The sequence below is a fragment of the Danio aesculapii genome, chromosome 9, assembly GCF_903798145.1.
Source record: "Danio aesculapii chromosome 9, fDanAes4.1, whole genome shotgun sequence".
Lineage (NCBI taxonomy): Eukaryota > Metazoa > Chordata > Actinopteri > Cypriniformes > Danionidae > Danio > Danio aesculapii.
This window is the reverse complement of record NC_079443.1, coordinates 15,297,890-15,322,889: the sequence shown is the minus strand read 5'-3', so window position 1 is coordinate 15,322,889 and position 25,000 is coordinate 15,297,890. Positions and strand designations below refer to the sequence as shown.

The 25,000-nt window shown below is 33.3% G+C and overlaps 1 protein-coding gene across 1 annotated transcript in view; it reads right to left on the bottom strand.

Moving 5' to 3' along the window:
* The window catches only part of dnajc15 (DnaJ (Hsp40) homolog, subfamily C, member 15), a 29,226-nt gene extending 5,009 nt beyond the window's left edge, over window positions 1-24,217 (bottom strand). Inside the window, 4 exon segments of the mRNA XM_056464857.1 lie at window positions 17,345-17,415; window positions 23,813-23,912; window positions 23,915-23,958; window positions 24,183-24,217. Coding sequence (XP_056320832.1) covers window positions 17,345-17,415; window positions 23,813-23,912; window positions 23,915-23,958; window positions 24,183-24,217 — 250 coding nt within the window.
* Between the last annotated feature and the right edge of the window lie 783 nt (window positions 24,218-25,000).

Sequence of the window (25,000 nt, the reverse complement as noted above, 5' to 3'; positions counted from 1 at the left end):
ACATAGAGCCCCAGAAATCATCAATTGTGTGCTCGCTCTTGCTCTCTCTCACACACACACACTTTGCTTGCCCGCTTGCACAAGACTATCATGATAAGCAACAATAACAAATTGGCAAACACACAGGAGAGCGAACAGGTAGCAGGGAGCAGGGCCTGAGGAGGCTGCTAATCTGTCTGTGTGTCAGAGAGGAAGCGGAGCTGCGAGCTCAACACAGCCTGCACCGATACACTTAATTACACATTATTTCGTCTCCCAATATCATTTCACCCAGGGCATTTCCTACAGACATTATCAATAGACTTATTTGACAAGAATTCTTTTTAGTGACTCATAAAAACTTATTAAGTACAATCAATTAATTAACTGAAGCCTCCATATTAATTAAACAATTAGTTTGTTTCATTACCAGCAGCAACGTTTTTGCATGATTTTTTCTCTGTATAAATATTTTTAAACTAAGCACATTTTTGCCACTAGAGTGCGAGTATTCACAATAAACAAAGGCATAGTTTAATAAGTGTGGAATTATGGGAGTTTTGGTCTTCTTTATATCCTACAGAACTCCCAACCTAAAGCTGCGGTCAAATTAGAGTTTGAGTAAGAGAAATTCTGTCATACAACTGATCAAGGGCGCGATATATTAAGCATTCCATCTTCTGTACAGACAAGTCACGTTTTGATTTCTGCATTTTGGTCTCATGCATTCAAGTGATGTGAATTTGCAGGTCAGAGTTCACCAAACTTGAACTTTCAAATGCATCGCCATGCGAAACTTGCTGTAAGAGTTTGCGTTTTCGATTTTGCTGCATTTGCATACCAATGAATGGAAGTCTATGGGGCGAAAAGTGCAATGTGACCACGGCTTAAGTTCTAGATTTTGTGGCTAATTCATTACAATGAATTTGTAAGATCTCATAGATGCCTTCTTTGTGCTTTGCTCAACCCCCAATGATGGTTGGGTTTAGGGGTGAAATTTGGTGGCAAGCCTTCTTATGAACAATTGAATGAAATTGTATGAATTCGTACGAATTAGCCACTTTTCTGACAATTCAGAAAATAGTTATGTTTGCTTGTTAGATTGGGCTATAACTCGTCTCTGGATTTAAACATTCTTTGAAACATTTGGGATAAGTACATAACTCAGCAGAAGATATAACAATATTCTAGTGTTTTTTGGGACGTCTTCATGAAAAAAATAAGAATACTAAGTTATTACTTTACATACTAAAATTTTTCAAATATTAAATATTACTTAGATATTTAATTTTATTGTGAAAGTACTTTACATACTAAAATCTGTAACTGAAAAACATATTAAAATCTAACTTTACAAATTGTATTTTACACAGCTCATCTAAACATTTGTATATTATTCAATAATATGACTGAAATAAATATAAAAACTGAACATGTTTTTTAAATATATTTTAAAACATAAGTTTAACATTTGTACATAGGTCAGCAAAATATACAACACTGTTCTAGTGGTTTTTGGATGATTTTAGGAAAAGAAAATGTGCCTTTAAGCACATTTACATGCATGCCAATACACTGATAACTTACAAAAATCTACTTATTAAAGGTGCAGTATGTAAGTTTGACACCCAGTGGTTTTACTGGGTGTTGCACTCCTGGATCAAAACACATTATCACTTGGCTTGCCAGATTGACGTGAGTGTGGCACTTGCCAGATTGACGTGAGTGTGCCCGACTATTTAGCCTAAAGGTTGGTTTAAGGTTGTTTTGAACCGTTTTCTAACTAAAAGCAACGGCACGTGATAGAAGAAATATTTTCCATACTAAAAGGAGATTTTGTCCTAACCAACACCTGAAATTTCTATTTTAGAAACAGGTGAAGAACAGGATAAACTGTAAGCACCTCAGGTACACCTCATGTGCTTTATCCATTGTTAAATGCTAATAATGTGTGTTTAAATGGCATTTTACATTACGTTTATTGCCATATTACTGAAAGCAGCAGCATATAGTTCACCTCAGATCGAGAAAATAAATTCAACTGTTTGAAATTGAACTTTAGAACTGAGACTCAACAAATATCAATCATTCAGCATGTACATATAATAAAGCTAAAGAGGTTTAGTATGTATTAATTAGATTACAACCCTTATCATTTCGCTTGAGTGCAGTGTAGTATTCTGTGCTTCTGAATGGCTGTATTTAAATTTCTATCGTGTTTCGTACAAACAGCCAAATTGCTGATCACTGCAAAGCTTGTCACTTAAGTGTTGTTAAGACACAGGGTTAAAATGTAACCTGCTCACCTAATGTTTATGTTTGTAATATTTATATTATTTGCTAATTAATACATGCATCATGTAGAACTCTGAATCTGCATCTCATTTTAGGGCTGTTACTGTCAACCGGTCGCATTTTCAGTTGCGGGCACATGCTTCGAGAGCCTTCCTGTCTGAATTAATTAAATATGCGGTTTTCCACTAAGTCAACCCAACGTGCTGAAATATAATTGGCTAAACTGCCATTAGGCGGGTTAAAGGGACTAAAACAAAGACAGGCGTTCCGGCATGTAATGGCATTTTTCTTAAATATCTGCAAACACATTATGGTATTTTTATGCTTTAGAAGTCAAAATATTACATACAGCACCTTTAAAAAATTTTTACAATGACACAACAATAATTGTCCACCTTAGAGTATAAAATTTGTATGTCATGTTGGTTAAAATACTAAATAAATCATTGAAAACCAAAGAGCACTATTACAAAATGTCAGCAGGAAAAATTATGGCTCATATATTATCCTCTAAAAAGGCACAATTTTGACTGAAACACTTCTACCTCAAACAATACCTACCTCTAATTAAGAATCTGCATGTTAACACACTTGTGCTGCTTAATGTGAAAGCTGTACTGGTGAATAAATAAGTCTATATGAATAATGCAACATTTGTCTTTTGTCTTTTTTCCTTTATAAGCAACGTAAACTTTTTAAAATTATTTTTAACAAGATTTTTCACTCTTGACAGCTCATTTGTGGCTTCTTTGTGCAGAAATGATGACTTCTCGTTTTAAACCATTTCAAAACGGATACATAAATATTCAGAGGATATCACTTCGATATAATAAATTTGCTCTTCATAACCCAGCCCGTGTCAGAACAAAGCACTAATACAAAAGTCACCCTTCTATCAGACAGAACACAATCAAAACAAACAAAAAAATTATTTTAGCTTCTTTCATTTACAGCTTCTAATAGAAGAGTTAAGGCATGTATGATGGTTTCTCAATGTTCCCATTTGCTCATAGCCAGCAAACTAATGAAAGCCAATTCAACAATCATTCCATGCCATTACGCTGACCACTCAAAGTTAATCATCTCATTACGGCTTGAAGAGCAGATAACGCCGATCGTCATGTCAATGTGAAACCCTGCCATAAAGGCTTCACACAAGACGAAGACAGAAATATAGAAAAGCGTTCAATCTCAGTTGGGCTGCAGAGCGTTTTCAGACTTTTGTGTGAGATGTTGTCAAGGTGAGATGTTGAACAATATTGATAACTCACTAGTCACTGAGCTCTAACTTTAAAGGTCTTTATGGACAAAACGTCCTAAATAGAGCCAGACACAATCTTCAGGCTTATTTTGGTATTTCTGCACAGAATTGAGTTAAAAAAAGGTTTAAATTCAAACCCATTTAAAAACCACTTCTTTGCTGTTTGGTAATATAAGCTATACAGCAGGGATTCTCAACCAGAGGGCCTCAGCAACCCTGCAAGTGGGCCACGAGATCAAAATAAACTTAATTTTTGTACTATAATTGTTGGATTTCTTTATTAAATATGTTTTGTCTAGAAACGATTGGTGTAATGGCATTTCCCATTTTCTGTTATTGATTACTTCGAATTCAGTGCAAAATGAGCCTCGCTGTAAATGACAGACTTAACCGTGGCTGTACTTCCAACCGCTGCATGTCAACTAAGATTACATGCTCAGATGTATAAAGCAAACCGTCACGCAAATGTAAAGGTAACGATGATTAGAGTTAAAACCTGTTCGCTCGTGCCTCACGTCTGTGACTCATATTAGAGTCGTACATGTCCATTGATTTACAAACTATGCGTGCTCACTTTGTGTGAACTATCAGCATAGTTGTCCAAATTAGTGTTTTATAAGACGACAGGAGGATCTAGCGAGACTTTGTGGTGTTTTAGTGATCACCTTTTCACTAGTCACCGAACCCCTATAATATCCTAAAAACCCAACCGGCTTCAGATCGACGCGTTTCAACAGACTCAGACTTAGTTTTTTAGTGTAATTTTCTTTTTTTGTTTATTTTTACTGGATATGATCAACAGATGAATAGTAGTTGCCATCTCCTGTTGACCTGTCAGGTTAATTTATTAAAGAAAAGTCCCAAATACTCTGCAGTTGTAAAAATAATATTTCCAATAATTTGTTGCATATTTCCCAAGTGCTGTTTAAAAGAGATGTTTTCAAAATATTTGTAGCCATAAGTTTTAATAAGTAATTTCTGTACTGTTCATAATATATATTTTTATGTTCAGTTTCTTTACCATTTATTTTGCAAGACACCAGAATTCAGCTTAAAGTGCAATTTAAATAGGTTAATTAGGTTAACTAGGCAAGTTAGGTTAATTGGGCGAGTAATAGGACAGCTGTCCAAAAATAATTTCTAAAGGGGTCTTTTAAAATAACAAATACCTGACAAAAGTCTTGTTTTCGATCCCAGTTGTAAAAGCAACAAATAATAACTTGACTTCTAGTTGATCATTTGAAAAACTGGCAGAAGGTAGATTTTAGATCTGTTGAACTGCATCTCAATCATCACAAATGCTGCAGATGACCTATTGGAACTCAGATGGACACAAGATTCTCATAGAAATCAGTCAAGTTTAGTGAAGGAAAAATCATGGTTTGGGATTACATTGGGTGGGTGAGACATCTGCAGAGTGGATGCCCATTACATTACAAACGTCAGGAGAGGCAAAATTCTTCAGCAGGATAGCGCTGCTCCTCATACTTCAACCTCCACTTCAAAGCAAAGAAGGTCAAGGTGCTGCAGGATTGGCCAGCCCAGTCACCAGACATGAATATAATTGAGAATGTTTGGGATAAGACAGAAAGAGGAGGCATTGAAGATGAATCCAAAGAATCTTGATGAACTCTGGGAGTCCTGTAAGAACACTTTATTTGCCATTCCAGATGACTTTATTAATAAAGTTATTTGAGTCATTGCAGAGATGTATGGATGCAGTGCTCCAAGCTCATGGGAGTCATACAAAATATTCATTCTTTTTCCACTGCAGCATGAATTTATGTTCTACACTGTACATTATTTCTGTTTAGTGACAAGACTTTTATCTAAGCAAAGTTAAACCTTACTTTTCTGATTAAATAATTAAAAATCAAGGCATTATCATATTTTATTTTGGCAATTTTGCCTTTGCCATCTGATACCAAATGATCAACTAGAAGTTAAGTTATTATATTGTTGTTCCTAAAACTTGAATAGGTGACAAGACTTTTGCCAGGTAGTATATATATATATATATATATATATATATATATATATATATATATATATATATATATATATATATATATATATATACACATATATATATATATATATATAGCAAAGATTTTTGGCTGGAACCTTTGTCCTCTTATGTCCATACAGTAATAGAAATCAATGGATGCCACCACTTTGAGACTTAAAAGACATTCAAAACAAACCATAATTACTAGTGGCTCCTTACGATGTCTTATTAAGTGAAATGATCGCTCGGTGCAACTCAACATTACTGAACATTATTTACAACTTTATTACCTGTTATTCACTAATATATATATATTTATTTATTTTTATTTTATTTATTTTTATTTTTTTGCTCCACTTTAAAACTCAGGAAGAAAACAAGATATATCTATACTCAAAAGTCTGTGCTTAATCAGATGCACAGTACATAAAATTGCAAGTAGAGTACATTACATCATGAACAATTCTCCCTGCTGATAATCGCACTCCTGCAGAACTGATGCTAATGTTGCACAGCATCAGTCACCCTGAACACTGTGGTTGCTAAGAGACAGTTTGTTGACAACTGAACACCTGTGACATTTAGTTGCTTTGCAATTACATTTCCTTATAAGCTCATTGTGCAAGTCAGAGAGGTGGTGGAAAGTTAAAGATATCAAGTAGGACTCCAACTTTGTATGAAAAGTAGCATATAATACTGCACAAAATATTGTATCATACTCAATAGTCACATGTACAAATATCAAAAATGGACAAGCAGAGCAGCTACAGTTCAGAACACATGCGATGTGTGTATTAATTCAATCAATTCTTGAAATATAGATAAAATAATAGACAATAATTTAGTGTTCATTAGATTTTATCCAGATGAAACCCCCTATAAAATCAGCATGATTGTTCTAAAACAAAGAAAATATTTCCACAAATAGCCAGTTCATTTGGTAAGTTATTTTCCTGTATTTTGCAGCTCGTATTGGAATTTTAATTAAATATTGTGCGAAATGCATGTAAACATGCTCACGAGAGACATAGATCACTAGGTCTACCTGCTGTTTTTAATTTTAATTCATCAGTCAGCACTATTGCTAAGCAGTTTCTCCTCAAACTGGATTATTAAAGGGATAATTCACATAAACATGAACATTTCCATTTAATTTACTCACGCTCAGGTCATTGTAGGTGACAGCAAAGATTTTTGGCAGGAACCTTTGTCCTCTGGTGTCCATACAGTAATAGAAATTAATGGATGCCACCACTTTGAGTTTTAAAAGACATTTAAAACAAACCATAATTACTAGTGGCTCCTTACGATGCACTTAGGTATTATGACGTGAAATGATCACTCGGTGCCACTCAACATTACTGAACATTATTTACAACTTTATCACCTGTTACTCACTGCCTGGGCAAATGGCTCTGAGCACATACAGTAAAGTATGAGCATTTCCTCATACTGATGTACTCACTCTCTCTGTGGTAAACTAACCCAAGTCTGTCAGCTCAATTGTGAATTTGTGATTTAGTTTCTTAATGTATTTCTCAAATGTAACGTGACTTTAGCATGGGATGTGCTTGGAACTGCACTGACACAATTTACAAGTTTCAGTTTACTAGAACTTTTACATTAAGCTGCTTTGACACAATCTACATTGTAAAAGAACTATAGAAATAAAGATGAATTGAATTTATTGAAGTGTATTCGATTCATTCATGTTTTTAAAAGTGCAAAAAAAACACGTTATGTAGCTTGTGAGTGTCTAAATGGTCAACAAAAGCAAAATCAGTCAAAAATAATCAGCAGGATTCAGCGCCTATTGATTATTCACATAAACCCTTGTTTGGTATGTAATAAATGAACATAGAGAGTTCAGAATGAAAGGGCATGTGTAACCGTAAATCATAACCAAGTGGCTCTTAAAGGTGCTGACTGTGCTTATCTTAATTAATGACCCATTGATAACCCTTTAAATAATTTTTATTACGATTCTGACCAAAATAATCGTGATTATATATGTTTTTTTCATAATCAAGCAGCTGTACAGGAAACTTTTTGGGTAAACTATGCTTTTAACTCAAAATTTTACTTTGTTCAAAACATGTATGAATTCTACAGAAAAGAAGACATTATCTTGGTACAAGACAAGAGTAAATGACTTTCATGAAAAGAAAACACGACAGAGCTCGTCTTCCCAGTCTTGTTTCTACCCTCAAAAATATTTAACCAGTCCTGCCAACCTGCAGGGAGTTTTCATATAATCTCAACTGACTTTCTGTGTTCAAAGTGTTTCTACCAAAACACAGATTTTTATTTGTTTTTTTTGTTTTTTTTTTTTTTTTTTGAAGGGGTGTTGTTGAACAGGAATATTTTGTAAAATTAGCAACATATCATTAGCTGTTTGATAATGTAGTCAAGCCAAAGGCTAATAATACCAATAATCATTTGGTGGCCAATGTTGCAAAGAGCCAGGCCCATTTCTGTGGGGGTGCTAGAGGGAACACCATAAGCATCCTCAAATAAAAGCACACCTTTAGTTGAAGGTATAATAAAAGCATATTGGCAGAATTGAATTACATTCAAGGGCATATTTGTGTCATAGGTTTCTATTTACGACATGTTCTACAGTATTGACCAATCATTGACAGAATAATTTATTGTTAAACAGAATGGCCAGTCAATGGTAATTCCAGAGCCATAGAGAGAAAGAGAGTCACAACAACACCATTGACAAAATTGACAAAACAAAAATGGCGGCTCGTGGAGTCTTTCAATAGTTCCCTGAAGTTAGCACTTATAGCCGAGTTACAGCTGAGACAGCTGGATTTGCACTTTTGAAAGGTACAAAGTTTTTAAAAATAAGATTCTGTATGTTTTAGCATTATAACATTACATTTGAATTAAACACAAAACACTTCCTGGAACTTTTTTCTGGACTTCCATTGTCACAACTCTCTCTCTCTATGGTAATTCAGCTAATCAAAATCCACTTACAAGTTTTTATTCAAGTATATACTCTCATATGCAACAAGCAAAGTGTAGACATAATGTAAATAAGATTCACTGTTCCTTAAAGAGATCTTTTCTCTACACTCTTTCCACACTTAATTACTTTTCAGAATGTTAATAATTTCACTGACTAAAGATTTACTTTAAATTGTAGCACCTGGCATAGTGATAACCATTAATCCAAGATTGCCACTTATTGACTACGTTTACATGGACATCAGTAATCTGAATATAATAATTTGAATAAGACAATAATATGATTAAGGTGTTTACATGAGTTGCTTTTTGAATGTTCCTTTCATGAACCTGTTTTATAAGTTAAAGATATTTCGGGTGGTTTAGTTTTAATTTGTCAACTTTAACTGCAGTTTAGCACTTTCACTTTCATTCAGGAACATTTCATGCATGCCCCCATGACAAACGAGATATTGCGAGCGACTGCGAACTGCTGGAAGAGTGTTGTTTTAATGGAATTTGATATCGCGCAGCGTATGGAGAAAAACATGCAGGTGGTCCTTCACTGACTCGGTAGGTACAGAGAATAGTGTCAAACAGCTGTGTGTAAAAGACTATCCTGTCGCAAAATGCAGCAAAAATTCTACACGTTGGCAATAGTTTGATTAAAGTGTTTACATTGATTTCTGTTTAGTTTGAGTACGACCTTAATCTCATTAAATTATTCAAAAATCGGTTTACACGGTAGACTCTTAATCAGAATATTGCCTTAATTGTATTAAAATTGGATTATTGGTGTCCATGTAAACACACTCATTGAGTAGCATTTATGACAGTCTAACAAAGTCAAAGTAGATCAAACATCAATCAGGGCTCGATATTGTGACCGTTTTGGTCGCATATGCGCCTGAAATTGTATCTGTGCGACATATCTGTGTGACAAAATATATTTGGGAGCATTTGTGTGAGTGCATAAAGTTGTTGCCGTGCGGCCATTTATCACTACAAAATGTTCATGCAGAATGCATCTTTGCACCAAAAATTGCCAAAGCGCTTAGGAGTGGTTCAAAACAGTTGACATGTCAACTTGCTGCAGTAAACAAACCCTGCGATGCTGGCTTCACCTTCAAGCTCTTCTTATTGGCCCACTGCTCTAGAACAGAACGCGAATGGATTGGTTAATATAGCGGTCAATCACTCAGTTCAGATGACAAGGAGCTACAGCCGCGAAAATGTAAAGGTCTGGATCCGAGAGGATGAAAATAACAATGACAGACTTTGTTTTAGAAAAGTTAGAAATAATGACACATCTTATTAGTGTTCTTGTGGTGAATGTTAATCCACCATTTAAACTTTTCAAAGAGTGGATAAAAGACTTCCAGTGGGTTAAAGTCCACTATGAAAATGACTAAAACCATTCATCGCAAAGCCGGTGGGACAGAATTTTCAGGTAACAGTGTTTGCCACATCTACACATTTTAAGCACGAGATGTTCTAACGTTTTTTAATCCTTCAGTCATGCGACTGGCAGCATGCGCACCATCACAAAAGAGCATGCATTTACTGAGATTAAATTAATATTGCAGCCCATGAAAAGACCGTAATTGCTATTAAGATGACGTTTGCAAATAATAAGTTATATGTCAATATTATTTGTGCAATATCAGACACCACCTGTGAGAACTGCACAGATATTATCTTTAATTCAGTATCATTTATCTCATTCAAGCGTGCAGGGCCAGTGGGCACATGCAGATTTTTTGGTTTGTTTGTTTGTTGGTTTTGATTATTGTTGATTTCAAATATGATAAACCTGTTAATATAAAACTTGCTCATAACTGGTGGGTGCAACTAAATTTTGGCTGGTGCACCTAAATTTTTAAAGTTGCTACCAAGGAAAAAGGTTAATTTCGAGCGCTGACAAAGGTTAAACTGAGTGCAAATATGTCTTATTAGCATATTCATGAATACGTGCATTCTAAATGAGGTAAAGAGAATAAAACAGAAATCTTTAACCATCAATGAATTTTCATCAATTGAACCCATTTTGATTATAGAGATGTAGCAAATACTTGTTTAACTATAGAAGGTTAGGCTTTCTCATTTAGGATCACATCATAGAAGTAAAATATATGGGGCACAGCTTACAAAGAGGCATTTATGTAAGCCAGCAGCATACTAAAAGACATGAAATCCTTGTAAGTCAGAATAAGACTTTTTTTTTCACATAGTGAATTTACTGACAAGATGATTCCTATGCAATATCTCACTAGATTTTGCCTGTGAAAATTGTGGTAAATGTGACTAAACCTTAACACTGGACCTACCAAAAATCTATCACTAATAGAACTGTCATAGAGGTCATTCTAACCATTCGTATTGACCTTATTCTAAAATGCAGAAGTGTGCTAATTTTTGTGATTGTTTTAGAACTTCCGATTCAGTTGCTTATAGGAGAAATGACTAGAAATAATAAACAGCAGAAAACGGTCAAACTACTTGCTCTACAAACAAGTGTGTCTATGATTATACGAAGTAGAATAACATAATAAAAAACATCAGTTCAACATCAAGCATAACAAGCTGTTTTTAGCATCTAAAAATAAATAGAACACTGTAAAAAATGGCTGTGATTTCAACGGTAAAAAAAACTGTAAAAATGCTATAGTACAAATCCATAACCTGGTTAATAGTATGTTAGTACGTTTTATACGGTGAATAACCGTAAATTTACTTTCCCAGAATTCCCTGTCTGGCAAATCACTTTTTATGCTTTTTGTTGACATTACTATGGATCTTTTTAGTTGTTTCCCCATCAGTTATGTACATCATAGATTTATGTTACATCTAATGTTGATAAACAATGTTTATTTTTTACTTTAATTTTATGCGTGTTATCATACTGGTGTTAAGTAGCTGCGTGAATGACACTAAGCACCTTCTATATACTGATACACTTTTCTCCTTGTGGGAAAAGTTGTTTGTGATGAGGATTGGTTTTTTATGTAACTTCCTCATCACCACCTGCTTATGGGTGTGCTAACGTGTCTAACTGTGTAGCAAAAGATGTGTAGATGTTGGTAATTCAAAATACAGACATATTACCTCTGTAAACTAATAAAATACAGTAGTTTACCGTAAAAATGAGAAATTACTTTTACGGTTTGTACCGTATTTTTTACGGTAAAGTACTGGCATCCACAGCTGCCGTTTTTATACCGTAAATTTTACGGATTTATTTTTTACAGTGAAGTGAATAAGACCGGAAGTCTCGAGCCAAAGAGACCGAAATGGCTGCGCCTGCTCGAATGCAAAGAATAAGGTCAATAAGACTAAATTAAATTTAGGTAACCTCATATTTACATCTGAAGATTATATTTAAGTTTTAGAATTAAGCTTACAATGTCTGTCGTCATATTTTATAAGTATTTACCCTAAAATATAATCTTTTTTGCAATATAGTAATCTATAATTGTGTGACTGTTGCTAAACCTAAAAGGTCAGGGAGCTATAGTTATATGGGCTTTATTAGTTATGAAGTTATTAAACTCCAAAATTTAAAAACGATCGAAATGATTGCCTCTATAAAGCTTAAAAGACTCTGTTCAAAAAGATTCTAGTTTCCTCAAGCATTTGTGAACATGCACACTCTGTATAAGAAGCAGAAGTGCTGAGTGTGCATGATCGCATATTCAAAACCGAAAGTAAAAGCAAAGTGTGCACTCAAAAGAGATTCCAGTATCTCCCATAGACATAGCAGCTCCCTGTTGTGTGCATTATACAAAATATCATTATATTATATTACACCCACCCCCTTCCCCTTAAAAGAGAGTGTAATAAAAAAAAATTGAATTTTACATCGGCCAGACTCCGAGATCTGTATTTACACAGGAAAAAAAACACATTCCAGTTTCCCTGTTTCTATAGGGAAGCATGCTGCATTCATCACATTTCATGAGGCCTTTCATACATCAGCCTCTTTCACAAGTATGACAAACAGTATGGGTGCCTGCACACTATTATTAACAGCACTGTAATAAAGGATTTCTCAGAAGCACTGGAGGATGGGACAAATCTGGCACACATTCTCTGCAGGACGTCCTCCCTGCAGTCAGAGGCCTTATCGCTCCACTACAGATACAATCACAGAGACCATCACTTATTTCACAGAAAGTATTAGTGGACTAGAGGAGCACACAAGGGATGATACACACACACACACACAAAATCAGTGTCTATTTGTATGCATATCTATATTTAATAAGAATATGTGTATAATATGTTTTTATGTATGTTTATGATCATTTATATATATATATATATATATATATATATATATATATATATATATATATATATATATATATATATATATATATATATATATACACACACACACACACACGTTATATATAAACGCATACACAGCAACCTCTGAGCACTGTGAGATATAAATGCACAGGACAGAAGGGAAAAACTGAAAAAGGCAAGGTGAGGCCATTAACCTTGAACAGAAAAACAGTGCGAGTACAGTGACCATGGAGGGGAAAAAACGACTCCTGCTCAGTGTTTATTAGGTGAGACCCTGCACTTAAAAAGGCCACAGCACACAAAAAAAAAAACAAAAAAAAAAACAATTCACTAGACAGTGATTTACAACCTGTGTTGTACAGATCAGAGCAAACAAATCTAAATGCAACCGATCAGACCTAAATACAACTGCAACTGCTGCCTTATCACCAGTGTTTATAGACAGGAATATATGCTCCAGTTCAAGTTTAGTTTAGATTTATTTATGAGTTATTGCTATATTACTACCAACAGCTACTGTATGTACACTACCTGACAAAAGTATTTTTGGTTTTGAAATTTTTTAGGAACATCAAATAATAACTTGACTTCTAGTTGATCATTTGGTATCAGAAGTGGTTCATATGAAAGGCAAAGTCCTCTAGTCCTCTGTTTTCAGGAGCCTTGATGTGGAAGCTGAAGTTTGAAAAGACAAACCATGAATTTTCCTTCACCAATCTTCACTGATCTTGACTGAAATCTTGGGTCCATGCAGGTTCCAATAGGTCTTTTGCAGAATTTGTGATGCAGTTCAACAGATGATTTATCCGAGAGAGAGAGGAGAGAAGGAAAAAAATAAAAAAATTCGACCTTCTGCCACTTTTCCAAATGATCAACTAGAATTCAAGTTATTATTTGTTGCTCTTGCAACTGGGATCGACAACAATGGTTTTGTCAGGTAGTGTACATGGCAATATCTCCAAAGAAATTTTTATAATATAAGGCTGGGAGATTAATTTAAGGTACTGCAATTCATGCATTCAGATGAAGCAGCGTTAACTACATACTTATAGTAAACCCAGTAAAAGCTACATATAAGTATAGCATAGAATAAGCTACGCGAAAATAGTTTTAGAATTAAATTCGATTTAATGAATGGAAATGACATTGAGACAATCATTCTGTGAGAAAAACAGCTGTTTGCATAGCTTCTCAATTAAATATAGCTCTGCGTAGTAAATGGAGAACATTAGATTACCACTTATAATAACAACATGGTTTTACTCCAAACTTACCTCAAAACATCAGTCTAGCGTTTGATATAAATCCTTATGTAAGGTGATTCCATACTTATGTGATTATTAGTCATGCTGAACCAATGTATGCAGTTAAAAATTCTGTTTATAATGTAACGCTGTAGGGATTTCCTGTTTTTTTTTGGTTTTTTTTATCATAGGCATTTGAAGTTTCTGTGAGAACACCCTCTGGCCTTCAGTGGAGGTTTAGTACAGATCACACCATGCTTTAATGACATGATGTGCATGACAATCACAGCTTTGCAGCAAGCCAAGTTTAATACAGAAAACGTAAAAAAATCTGTCATAAAAATAAACACAAGACAATAATAATGTGTTCAAATATTTCGAAACGTGGCTCTTCGTGCACATAACAGATGCACATATAACGTAGAAGTAATAAACACGTACATACACAAGTCAATTTGTATATTTGCACTCACTACTTACTTCTATTTTTTTTTTTTATATATTTATTATCTGTTTTTTGTCCTGTCTCTGTCCTGTTGCACTGTAGAAGCTCTGTCACGAAAACAAATTCCTCGTATGTGTGCACATACCTGGCAATAAAGCTCTTTCTGATTCTGATTCTAAATCATAAAGATACCATAATATTTTTGCAGATACTGAATAATTTCAAGTTAAACATACCTATTTTTCTGAAAAACAATGGTAAAGGCAGCTATTCTCCTTTAAAAATATATGTTTCATTTTGGAAAGTCTATTTTTGTTTTGCTCTGAGTAACTCTGCAGTCTGCCAGTTCACCCAATTATATATCTGCACCCTGGGTTGTCTTGTTGGAAAACACAGGGTATGAAGGCTGTCTCAATAAGTAGCAGTCTCCGAAATGAGACAATAAAATGTTTAAAAGAAAGAAAAAAAAGAAAAAGGTACATGAGGGTTTTTTTATTCTGCAAACAAGTCAAATATTACAAATGTAAAAACATTAGCTGAGCAGCTTAAGGCTCGATCATCAGGCATGTTCGCGATCTGATGGTGTCGTCAGTCTGGCAACCTGCATGTGTGTCATGTCAGAGGAGGTTTCTCCAACATGATCATCCACTAGGTGTCAATCCTAAATATCACACCTTTAAAACATATCGAAAAATTTAACTGCTAAATATAAATGAAAATCTTGAGAAATAAATATGGTGGTTAAGAAACATCTTTTTTGTTTCATTGTTTAGCACGGTATCTGCAGGTTTCTAATACTGTAGATATATTCAAGATATTTTAATACTAAACAGCATAAAATGTATGACTTATTATGAAGTACAATAATTGTATTGTACAGAATTTACAATTTATTTAAAACACACATCACAATTAATTAATTACCATCCTTGCTATACAGAAACAGTTAAAAAAAAAAAAAACTAAAGACATCTGTTATATAGTAACAGTTCTTGACCCTAGTAATCTACAAACAAAAAATAGGTATCATTGAAAAGAAGACACTTTGAGCTATACTATCATCTATCTGGAAAGTTTCATGCTCAAACACAGAAAAAACATTAATGTAATGTCCTAGAAAAAATATACTTTGAAAGTCAAGGGTGTCATAAGTATATATTTTAAATTTGATAAAGATGGCATGCAAAATGAGATTTCTGTAAAAAGTTTTCTGAGGCTATGTCGATGTCTTTCTCTCCCTCACAGAGGCAATTTCTCTTAAATGACCATCCCAAACTAAACAGTAACAGTTGCCAAATAATTTGGTCTACATTCACAGTTCATGTATCTTTGGGAAGAAGACATTTTGGCCTTTATTATCCATCATCTACAGTTTATAAAGCTTAAAATAAAATTAAAAAAAAGTTATAGACACTTTTGTAATGTAAAAAATATATATGTATTGCACTAAACATTTTATTATTTCATAAACAAATATATAAAATTAGTCCTGGACCAATACAGAAAAGTAATAGGTCAAAAGCCACACATTTTAAATTTGACCAGCAAAATCATGCAACATTAAATTTCTGTAAATATTTTTCTGAGACAATGTCTTGTGATGTTGATGACTAATATAAATGACTGATTAATAATAACTTCTGTTTCAGAACGGAAACAAAATGTTTTTTACAAAGTCCGTTAGATTGCTTTTTTAAGACATTTGAAATAGATTTAAGACATTTTATTTTATATTACTTTATATTTTCTTATATTTTTACAATAAAATATAATACTTTTTAAGGATCCACAGACACCCTGGTTTATTGAAAACCATGATGATAGAAAATCCAAAAGAGCTTCAAAAAGCTTTACTTTCACTACTCGTCAATAAACATTCTTGCTAAATAAATTTATTTAAAAATAAAAATAAATTATTTTCTCAAGCCTTTCATGTAAATCACATAGCGCAGCCCTAATTTAAGTCAGTTTACATAATGGGTGTCCAAACTCAATCCTGGAGAGCTGGTATAGCTCCGATATCAAGTAAACACATTAAGCTCTTAGTGGGAATACTAAAAACTTTGTTAAAAAAAGGGGTTTACACTTCAAGTTGGAGCTAAATTCTGCAGGACACCAGCCCTCCAGGACCAAGTTTGGGCATCTTTAGATAAATATTTTTTGAAACCATTAGGTTTTAACTAATTGTTGCCATTATTTTACTCCTTTTTTATGTCATTGTCTTATAAGATCATTAAGAACTTAATAGTGGCTTAGACTTAAACTCCAGTCCTATAAATTACAGTAGAGTGACATAAATGAATCATTACCATGAACTGATAAAGATGACTAGAGAATTGATTTTAAAATGATTTAAAACACTAACACTAAAATTATTCATTTGCGCAAACATTCAAAGTGTCATTTGTTAATAAAAATGTGAAATTGTAAATTAAAGTTGCTACTGATTACAGTGTACAGTTAATATTAGTAAATATGAATGCAAATTATTCAATATTGTTTAATATTTTACTGTATTAAGCTTATTTTTACTGTATGTTATTATGTGCATGTTAAAAATATTTCAGACCTACAGTACTTGCAAACGTTTGAAGTGATGATTCACCTGCTCCATCTTGTTCTGCACAGTTCTTATGTATGCCTTATATTACGTCAAGTCAGCAATGCAGGCATGTAAGCCCTCTTGAAAGAGTGTGTTATGACAAATGACAAACGCTGTTCAAATCAATAACGTAATCAACACCCGTCTCTTCCTCTGTCTGCTCAGACAATACATTGAGCTAGAGCTGAGTCAGAATTATTGACCAACACACGACCCCAGCATGACGATCTGAACTACTGACCTTTATCTGGATGATTTAGGACCATGATCCTTCTGTGGGCTTCCCGTACCTTTGTCTTAGTGCTGGTCGGACTGCGCAAAACAAGAAAACAGAGCATTTTAGAAAAGGTGCACGCTCCCATCTGGTGGCCAAAGAGTGAACTGCTATATGAAGGTAATTACAGGCCTCCATACTGATTTTTTGCACTAGTCATCAGCATGTGTGGTCTGTCTCCATCACTGCACACATAAACTGGAAATACTCAATCTGTACATTCCCTAAAATTCCCCAAATTAGTGGGGAAAATTATTTTGACTGACAAATTGAAAAACACCATTTGACAAAATGACAAATGGCAAAAGAAACAAAATGTTATTCTTAATGCATTTAAAAATGCATTTTAAATAACTTTAAATGAAAAAAAAATCAACAAAAAGTTTTTTTTTTTTAATAAAAAAAAATATATATATTAAAAAAGTGATTTTTTTTTTTTCTTCGGATTATAAAAGGATAACTTTCAAGGACATTACAAATATAATCTTAATGTCATTTCTACTAATATATATCAACTAGAAGTTAAACAACTACGCGTCAGATATATATTACATTAACAAATATTAATCTCTTTAAACACTGATCATTTAAGCCTTAGTGTTGGTTGATACTAATATTATGTAAAATTAGGGGATTTACCCAAATATACCTTAAATACCTAAATATCCCCTTTTAACAGTTTTTACAGCCAAACTTTAGTTTGTGACAAATGCAAGCATGAAATAAATAAATGAATGAATGAATAAATGAATAAAAAAATAAATGACTGAATTAATGAATAAATGAAAAAAATGACTGAATGAATTAAATGAATAGATAAATAAATGTATAAATACATGATTGAATAAATAAATGAATAAAATTATTAAATAAATAAATAAATAAATGACAATTAATGAATGAATGAAATTAATAAATGAATGAATAAATGACTGAATAGTTGATAAATTAAATGAATAAATAAAATGACAAATAAATTACTGAATAAAGCAGAACGGGGGTGCAGTGGGTAGCACGATCGCCTCACAGCAAGAAGGAGCCCCCGGTGGGCAGTTGGCATTTCTGTGTGGAGTTTGCATGTTCTCCCCATGTTGGCGTGGACACCCCGTGTTGCGGGGTGCTCCGGTTTCACCCACAGTCCAAAGACATTTGTTACAGGTGAATTGAATGAGCCTAAACTGTCAGTAGTGATGTGTGTGCGTGAGAGTGTATGGGTGTTGCGCGTGTGGTGGGTTGCAGCTGAAGGGCATCCGCTGCTCAAAACATATGCTGGATAAGTTGGCGGTTACTTATTATTTAAGAAAGGAATAAAAATAAATGAATTAATTAACTTACTGAATAAATAATTTAAATGAATAATAATTAACTAATAAATGAATGAATGAATGAATGAATAAAATAATGCAAAAAATAAACTAATAAAATATGAATAAATGACTGAATGAATGAATGAAGAAATTAAAAATTAACTAATAAATGACTGAACTGAATGAATGAATGAATAAAATAATGCATAAAATAAACCAAATAAATAAATTAACAAATAAATGAATGAATAATAAATAACTGAATAAATGAATTAATTAAATTAATTAAATAAATGAAAAAATTAAATGACTGAATGAAATGAATGAAAAAATAAATAATAAATAAATGACTGAATAACTAAATAATAAATAAATTAACTAATAAATACATGACTGAATGAATGAATAAATGAATGAATAAAATAATGCGTAAAATAAACAATGAATAAATGACTGAATGAATGATAAGAATAAATAAATAACTGAATAAATGAATTAATTACATGAATAAATAAATAAATGAAAAAACATAAATGACAGAATAAATGAATGAATGAATAAATAAATGACCTGAATGAATGAATAAAATGAATGAAAAAATAAATAAATTACCGAATAAATAAAGGAATTAAATGAATACATAAATTAACTAATAACTAAATGACTGACTGAATGAATGAATAAAATGCATAAAATAAACCAATAAATAATTGAATATATGACTGAATGAAATGAATAAATAACTGAATAAATGAATTAACGAAAAGAATAAATAAATGAAAACATAAATGACTGAATAATTGAATGAAATGAATAAATAAATAATTGACTAAATAAATAAATAAACGAATAAAATACACATCAATAAATGAAAGGATAAATTAATAAAGTTTAAAAATAGTATGCCTTTCTTTTCTTTTCCATTTACTTAAAATCTGTTTAACCCATTTTAATGTTTTAAATTACAAATTTTGTGTTTTTATATTGTCTTGTATCTTTAATGCTTGTTTATTTAAAGCACTTTGTAAAGCACAACTACCATTGTGTATGAAAGTGCTAAAAAAACTTGCCTTGCCCAATAAATAAATAATAAATTCTGCAGTCAAATAGTAGTAATATATCCACGCTTTTAAATAAAGCTCAAATAATAATTGCAGTTATATTATTTACTAAATGATCCAGGAATGACCAATATTTGTACACAACTATATTAATCCTTGTTTAACATTTACTAATGCATTATCAAAATCCAAAGTGTGCTTTTTAACATTAGTTTACGCACTGAGTTAACAACAACCAAGAATAAATGGACTTTATTTTCACTAATAACATTAATAATTTGTTCATGTTGTAAAAACTCTAACATTAACTAATGGAAACATATTGAAAAATTTTACCAGTAATATTTATTTTTTAAAAACATTCCTTAACATTTCAGCATTCTTTACCTTCATTAAATATTTATTCTATATGAAAGCTTGAGTTATGTTCTGAAGGCAGGTGTTTTGTGCTAGTTGGCTTCACAATGCATCCTTACTGGAAGATAAATAAATGTCTTCCCGGCCTACAGCTTTCAGGCTTTGCATCTGAGTCACAGCTGAATAGCCAGAAGTGATGATTAAAGATACATTAATGCTCAGAACGCTCATTCATACCGACCATCCTCCTCTAAAGTCTCAAATTATCTGCACGAGTGGGCGCTCGAGAAGGGCCTGAGCAACTAATTAAAACACTGTGATGATTCCAGAACGCGATGACGAATCCGTCAGGCAAAGCTGCGTTTGTGGGAAGAGTCAGTATCTCCGGCAGATACGTATATGTGAGAAGGTCGAGAGACAAAACTGTGCACTCATTTCGTTGATTTAAAGGGAAACGTCCTGTTAATTTAGTCACCCTCATATCATTCAAGATGCACATGACATTTTTTCTTAATTAGAACATTAAAAAAGATTTATCTGAATTAGATGAATATGAAGTCATTGGTGATTCATATAATGGCAGTCAATAGTTAAAGTTTTTTTTGGATTAAAAATAAAGATGTCCTAAAAGTCAAATCAATAGGCAGGGTTCCTAATGATACACTGAGGTCTTACACCGTTTCCTAACACCATGTGATGCCTCAACATGTGATAAAAATGATCCTTTCTATGTTAAAAGTTGTTTTTGTCCTAACCATCTGCAACAGCAATGTGCAAAATGTCTATTTCTGCGACATCGTGACAAAACAACAGCATAAAACTAGTATGACAATTATCACCTCAGGTACTGATTATGTGCTTTATTCAGTGTTAAATGCTACCAATGTGAGTTTAAATGCCATTATATGTGAGATTTATTATTATTCTACTGAAAGCAGCTGATAGTTCACTGACAGCTGGTAGAACTACTGATAGTGTCCCTCAGATCTTGAAAAAATACTAGCTGGAAGGTTTGAAATTAAAGTCAAACTGTGACACAGTGCAAACCATAACATCAGTCACTCAGTAGTCTTTAATAATGTTAAAGAAGTTTAATATGTATTGGATTTAACGGCTTAATCATTTTGTCATGTCATGTTGCGTTTGGTGCACACCGTTGGAATCTTTTTGCACGGCACGTTTTTAGGACACATATTATGCTCGAACATTCAGACTGAGCAATAAAATAACATAATTTCAATATTATTAGCTTTATCCACAGCCTGGGCAAACGATGCTTAGCGAGCACACAAATGCAATGAGATTGAGGCTCCAGTGATTTAATTCCATTTTTTCAGATTACGTTTAAACATAATTTATAGCAGTTGCCGCATCTTGGACAATTCCTTGCTTTAAAGTCACCATGAATTGTGCTTTTTTCCTCTCTTGGTGACACATTAGGCCTACTTATTTTATATTACTACTTACTTTATTTATTATTTCTTTAATTTTACTTTCATAATGAATCCTCATTTCACTTACAAGCTATTGTATATTTCTGGTCCGTTCGCATTACTTCTCTTTGTGCTCCCTGGCGGCATAGTCATACACGTTCTTACTCCTTTGGTGTGGCAGAGGTGCCACTTGCGGTGGTAATGCTCATTTTAAAGCGTCACCCACTGTACACTCACTTGATATGGTTCTAAAATTAGAAAAAAAATGTAGGGCGGTGCATGATTTCATCCTTTGGGAACTGATTTGATTGTAAGAAGATGGCTGTCGCTAACAAAATGACAAAAGATTGAGGAATGGATGAAGGCAGTGCAAAAACGAGACATGCCCTGATAGCCCCTCCCTCAAGGCATTCCATGTGACGACAAATAAAGCAAAGTCGTTTCGAGGTGGGAGAGAAGGTTATGATATTTAATTAAAGATTCGGAGGGCAAATTATTTTTTTCAAAATAACGAAGGGCTCATATACATCTTTACAACAAGCACTACTATACACTGTATGTTGTCCCAACTCAAAACGATTAAGTTAACCTAATCGTTTTTACAAATTGAAGTGGATTGAACATTAAACAATTAAGTTGTCACCCAAGAAACTTAAGAATTGTGTTGTTTTAACTGATTTAAAAATAAGCAATTTGCAGCAAAAGTTATTTTTTGAGTGTATACATATAAAAGTACGAAGAGTAAATTTTGTTTTTATTGCGACTTCCCTTCTGGTAAAAATGTGCATCCTCACTCTCTTCATCATCATCATCTTCTCATGTCAGAGTGCACGCTCATGTAACCCACATATGTCATCAAGCGATCGGAAGCCCCTGATCACCACACTTTTTTTCCTAAAAAACAGGTGATCACTGACCAAATTTATGCGAACTACCAAGGACCACGGATTCAGCTAAAAATCTTCTTTAATGTTGTACGAAGAAGAAAAAAGTCACCTACATCAGTAAGATAAATGTAAATCTTTTTTTTTGGTGAACCGTCACTTTAATTTCAGACTAGTGATGATTAAATGGAGAAGGCGGTCATTATTTGTAAATGCAAAACAGCACAAATCTTAGCAAAAAAGGTTTTTGATTTAACTTTTCATATTTCACCATTTCATTTCATAAATCTATTTTACACAAAAAAAAAATTTCTTCTTGGAACTTTCAAGACAAAAAATGTCCCAAAGAAATTAAAATGTTAAAACTGCAGTATTTAATCCCAGTGCCAATTAAAGAGATAGTTGCCAAGTATTCCAAGTAGCAGGCAAGGCTTTTAAATGGAAATTATTTGAAATAAAATGGAAAAAATTGGCACATTTTTCAGGTCTGGCCTGCTCCACAAGCCAAACCTACGGTGCCTATGGTATTTATAAATGGGGCTGATGCTGTGTATACATTCAAGTGAAAGTGTCAAAAAAAAATTACACTTTGATTCTTTTATGATCTTTTCTTGAGACATTTTATTGCAACTTTTATAATAAAAACAAAGAGTTAATATAAGTGCCTTTCAAAAAAAAACTATCCTCCATAACTTAATAATGCTATAAGTAAATGATATTTAACGTGTGCCAAGAGATCAAAGAATATGAAAGCATACAGCAACACTACTGAGGCCAGTTATTTCAGCTGCAACTGACAGAAAAGTAAATCTGAAAACAGATGAGTCCAGAATAATAAAAATGATTAACCTCAAATCAGAACAGTTTTATGAGGTTGACCGAGTTCATACTGGTCACATCCAAGAAATATTGGTTCCAGTCTGGTTTGGTTGTATGAAAACATTAGTCCGGTTTGATTGACAACACAAAGACATAAGCCACATGTTTATGACGCAAGTGCCGCCACACAGGATGTGATGCGTGTGCGGTGTGTGAGTCACACCTGGTGTGGGACCTTGTGAACTTAAAGGGAAAATTGGTAGCGAAATATACCCTCCATGGAGGATGAGGAGGAGGGTGGTCCACCTAAAGCAGATTACAAAGTTAAAAGACGGCTGAGAATTTTTCCCATTAGACGTTACAGGATCAAAGCTGTGACGACAGGACATGACGACCAGCTGCAAACCAAAAGAATTGCCCCCAGTCTTAACCGCAAGCTCTTCTGGGAAGTTTAGTGATGCAGTGTGTGTATATACTGTAAACACCTTTGTTTTCTTCCATGACAACTCATAATGAGAGAATTCAGTAAGAGGAATTGCAGTGATTTAGGGCTTTTTGTTTAGCACGCAATTACCTGATCCCGAGGATGAGGCTGGCTTCCCGTCTGGTCATCTTCTGCTCAAATCCACCTTTGTAATATGCGGAAAATGACTGGGGAAAGAAAAGAATAGTGTTGAAAGCAATTGTCCAGATTCAAAGTCAAGTTTGTCAACAGCATATCTGTGGTAAAAGTCAATTACCAGAATAAAAGTGATTTCTTCCTCGCTTAGAGTGAGCGATGACACACACACATACACACACAATTTTACAACCTCAGGCTATGAAACTAAGATGATAGAATCATTTGTAACTTTCAATCTTTCAATTTGGTTGTCATGATACACAAATAGACATGATGAAGCACAGACATTACGTTGGTAATCCGTAATCAGATGTTCATTCACCTAGAAAAGTGTCCCAGCTGAAACCATTCCACCATCAACACGGCTTAAATTATAAACAGGGTTTAGGCAAATAACTGCTTCAAGTGCTTTAACAAAAATATAGGCTTCGGATTTCTAAATAACCTTTAGGAAAATAAAGAGGCAACATCAGTTTCTATTGTAATCAATATTGCGCCTCAAATGTTGAATGGTATAACGTTCCGTTAACCACAATATGACATGACTGAAGGGCAAAAAAAGCATTTATACAACCAATATTAAAGGGATAGTACACCTAAAAACAAAAATTTTCTCACTGTTTACAAGTGGTTATAAACTCTTGTTCTGTTCTGTTGAACACAAAAGAAGACATTTTGAAAAAGCTAAAAACCTGTAACCATTGACTTCCATAGAAGAAATAAATACAATGCAAGTACATATAGCAATATTGAGCATAATTTCACCAGATGACTTGAATGGCTCATTTTGGAATTTGTCCTTTTAGATTGATTGAGATCATTTTATAGGCCAGTACATCTGCATATAATAAACCAACCCCAAGCATTGCTGAATACAGTAGCAAAGATACAAATAAAAACGAATAGCGCATTATAGTTTTCTGGGAGTCTAGAAGCATTCAGGTACATGAATTGAATGATCAAATGTAAAATAACCCTGTACAAAGTTCATTAATCTTTCTTTAAGTTACAAACAGTATTAATTGTTGTTCACGAATGCTTAAAACTGGCTTCGAATGCTTACACACTAACAGACTATAAATATATATATATATATATATATATATATATATATATATATATATATATATATATATATAT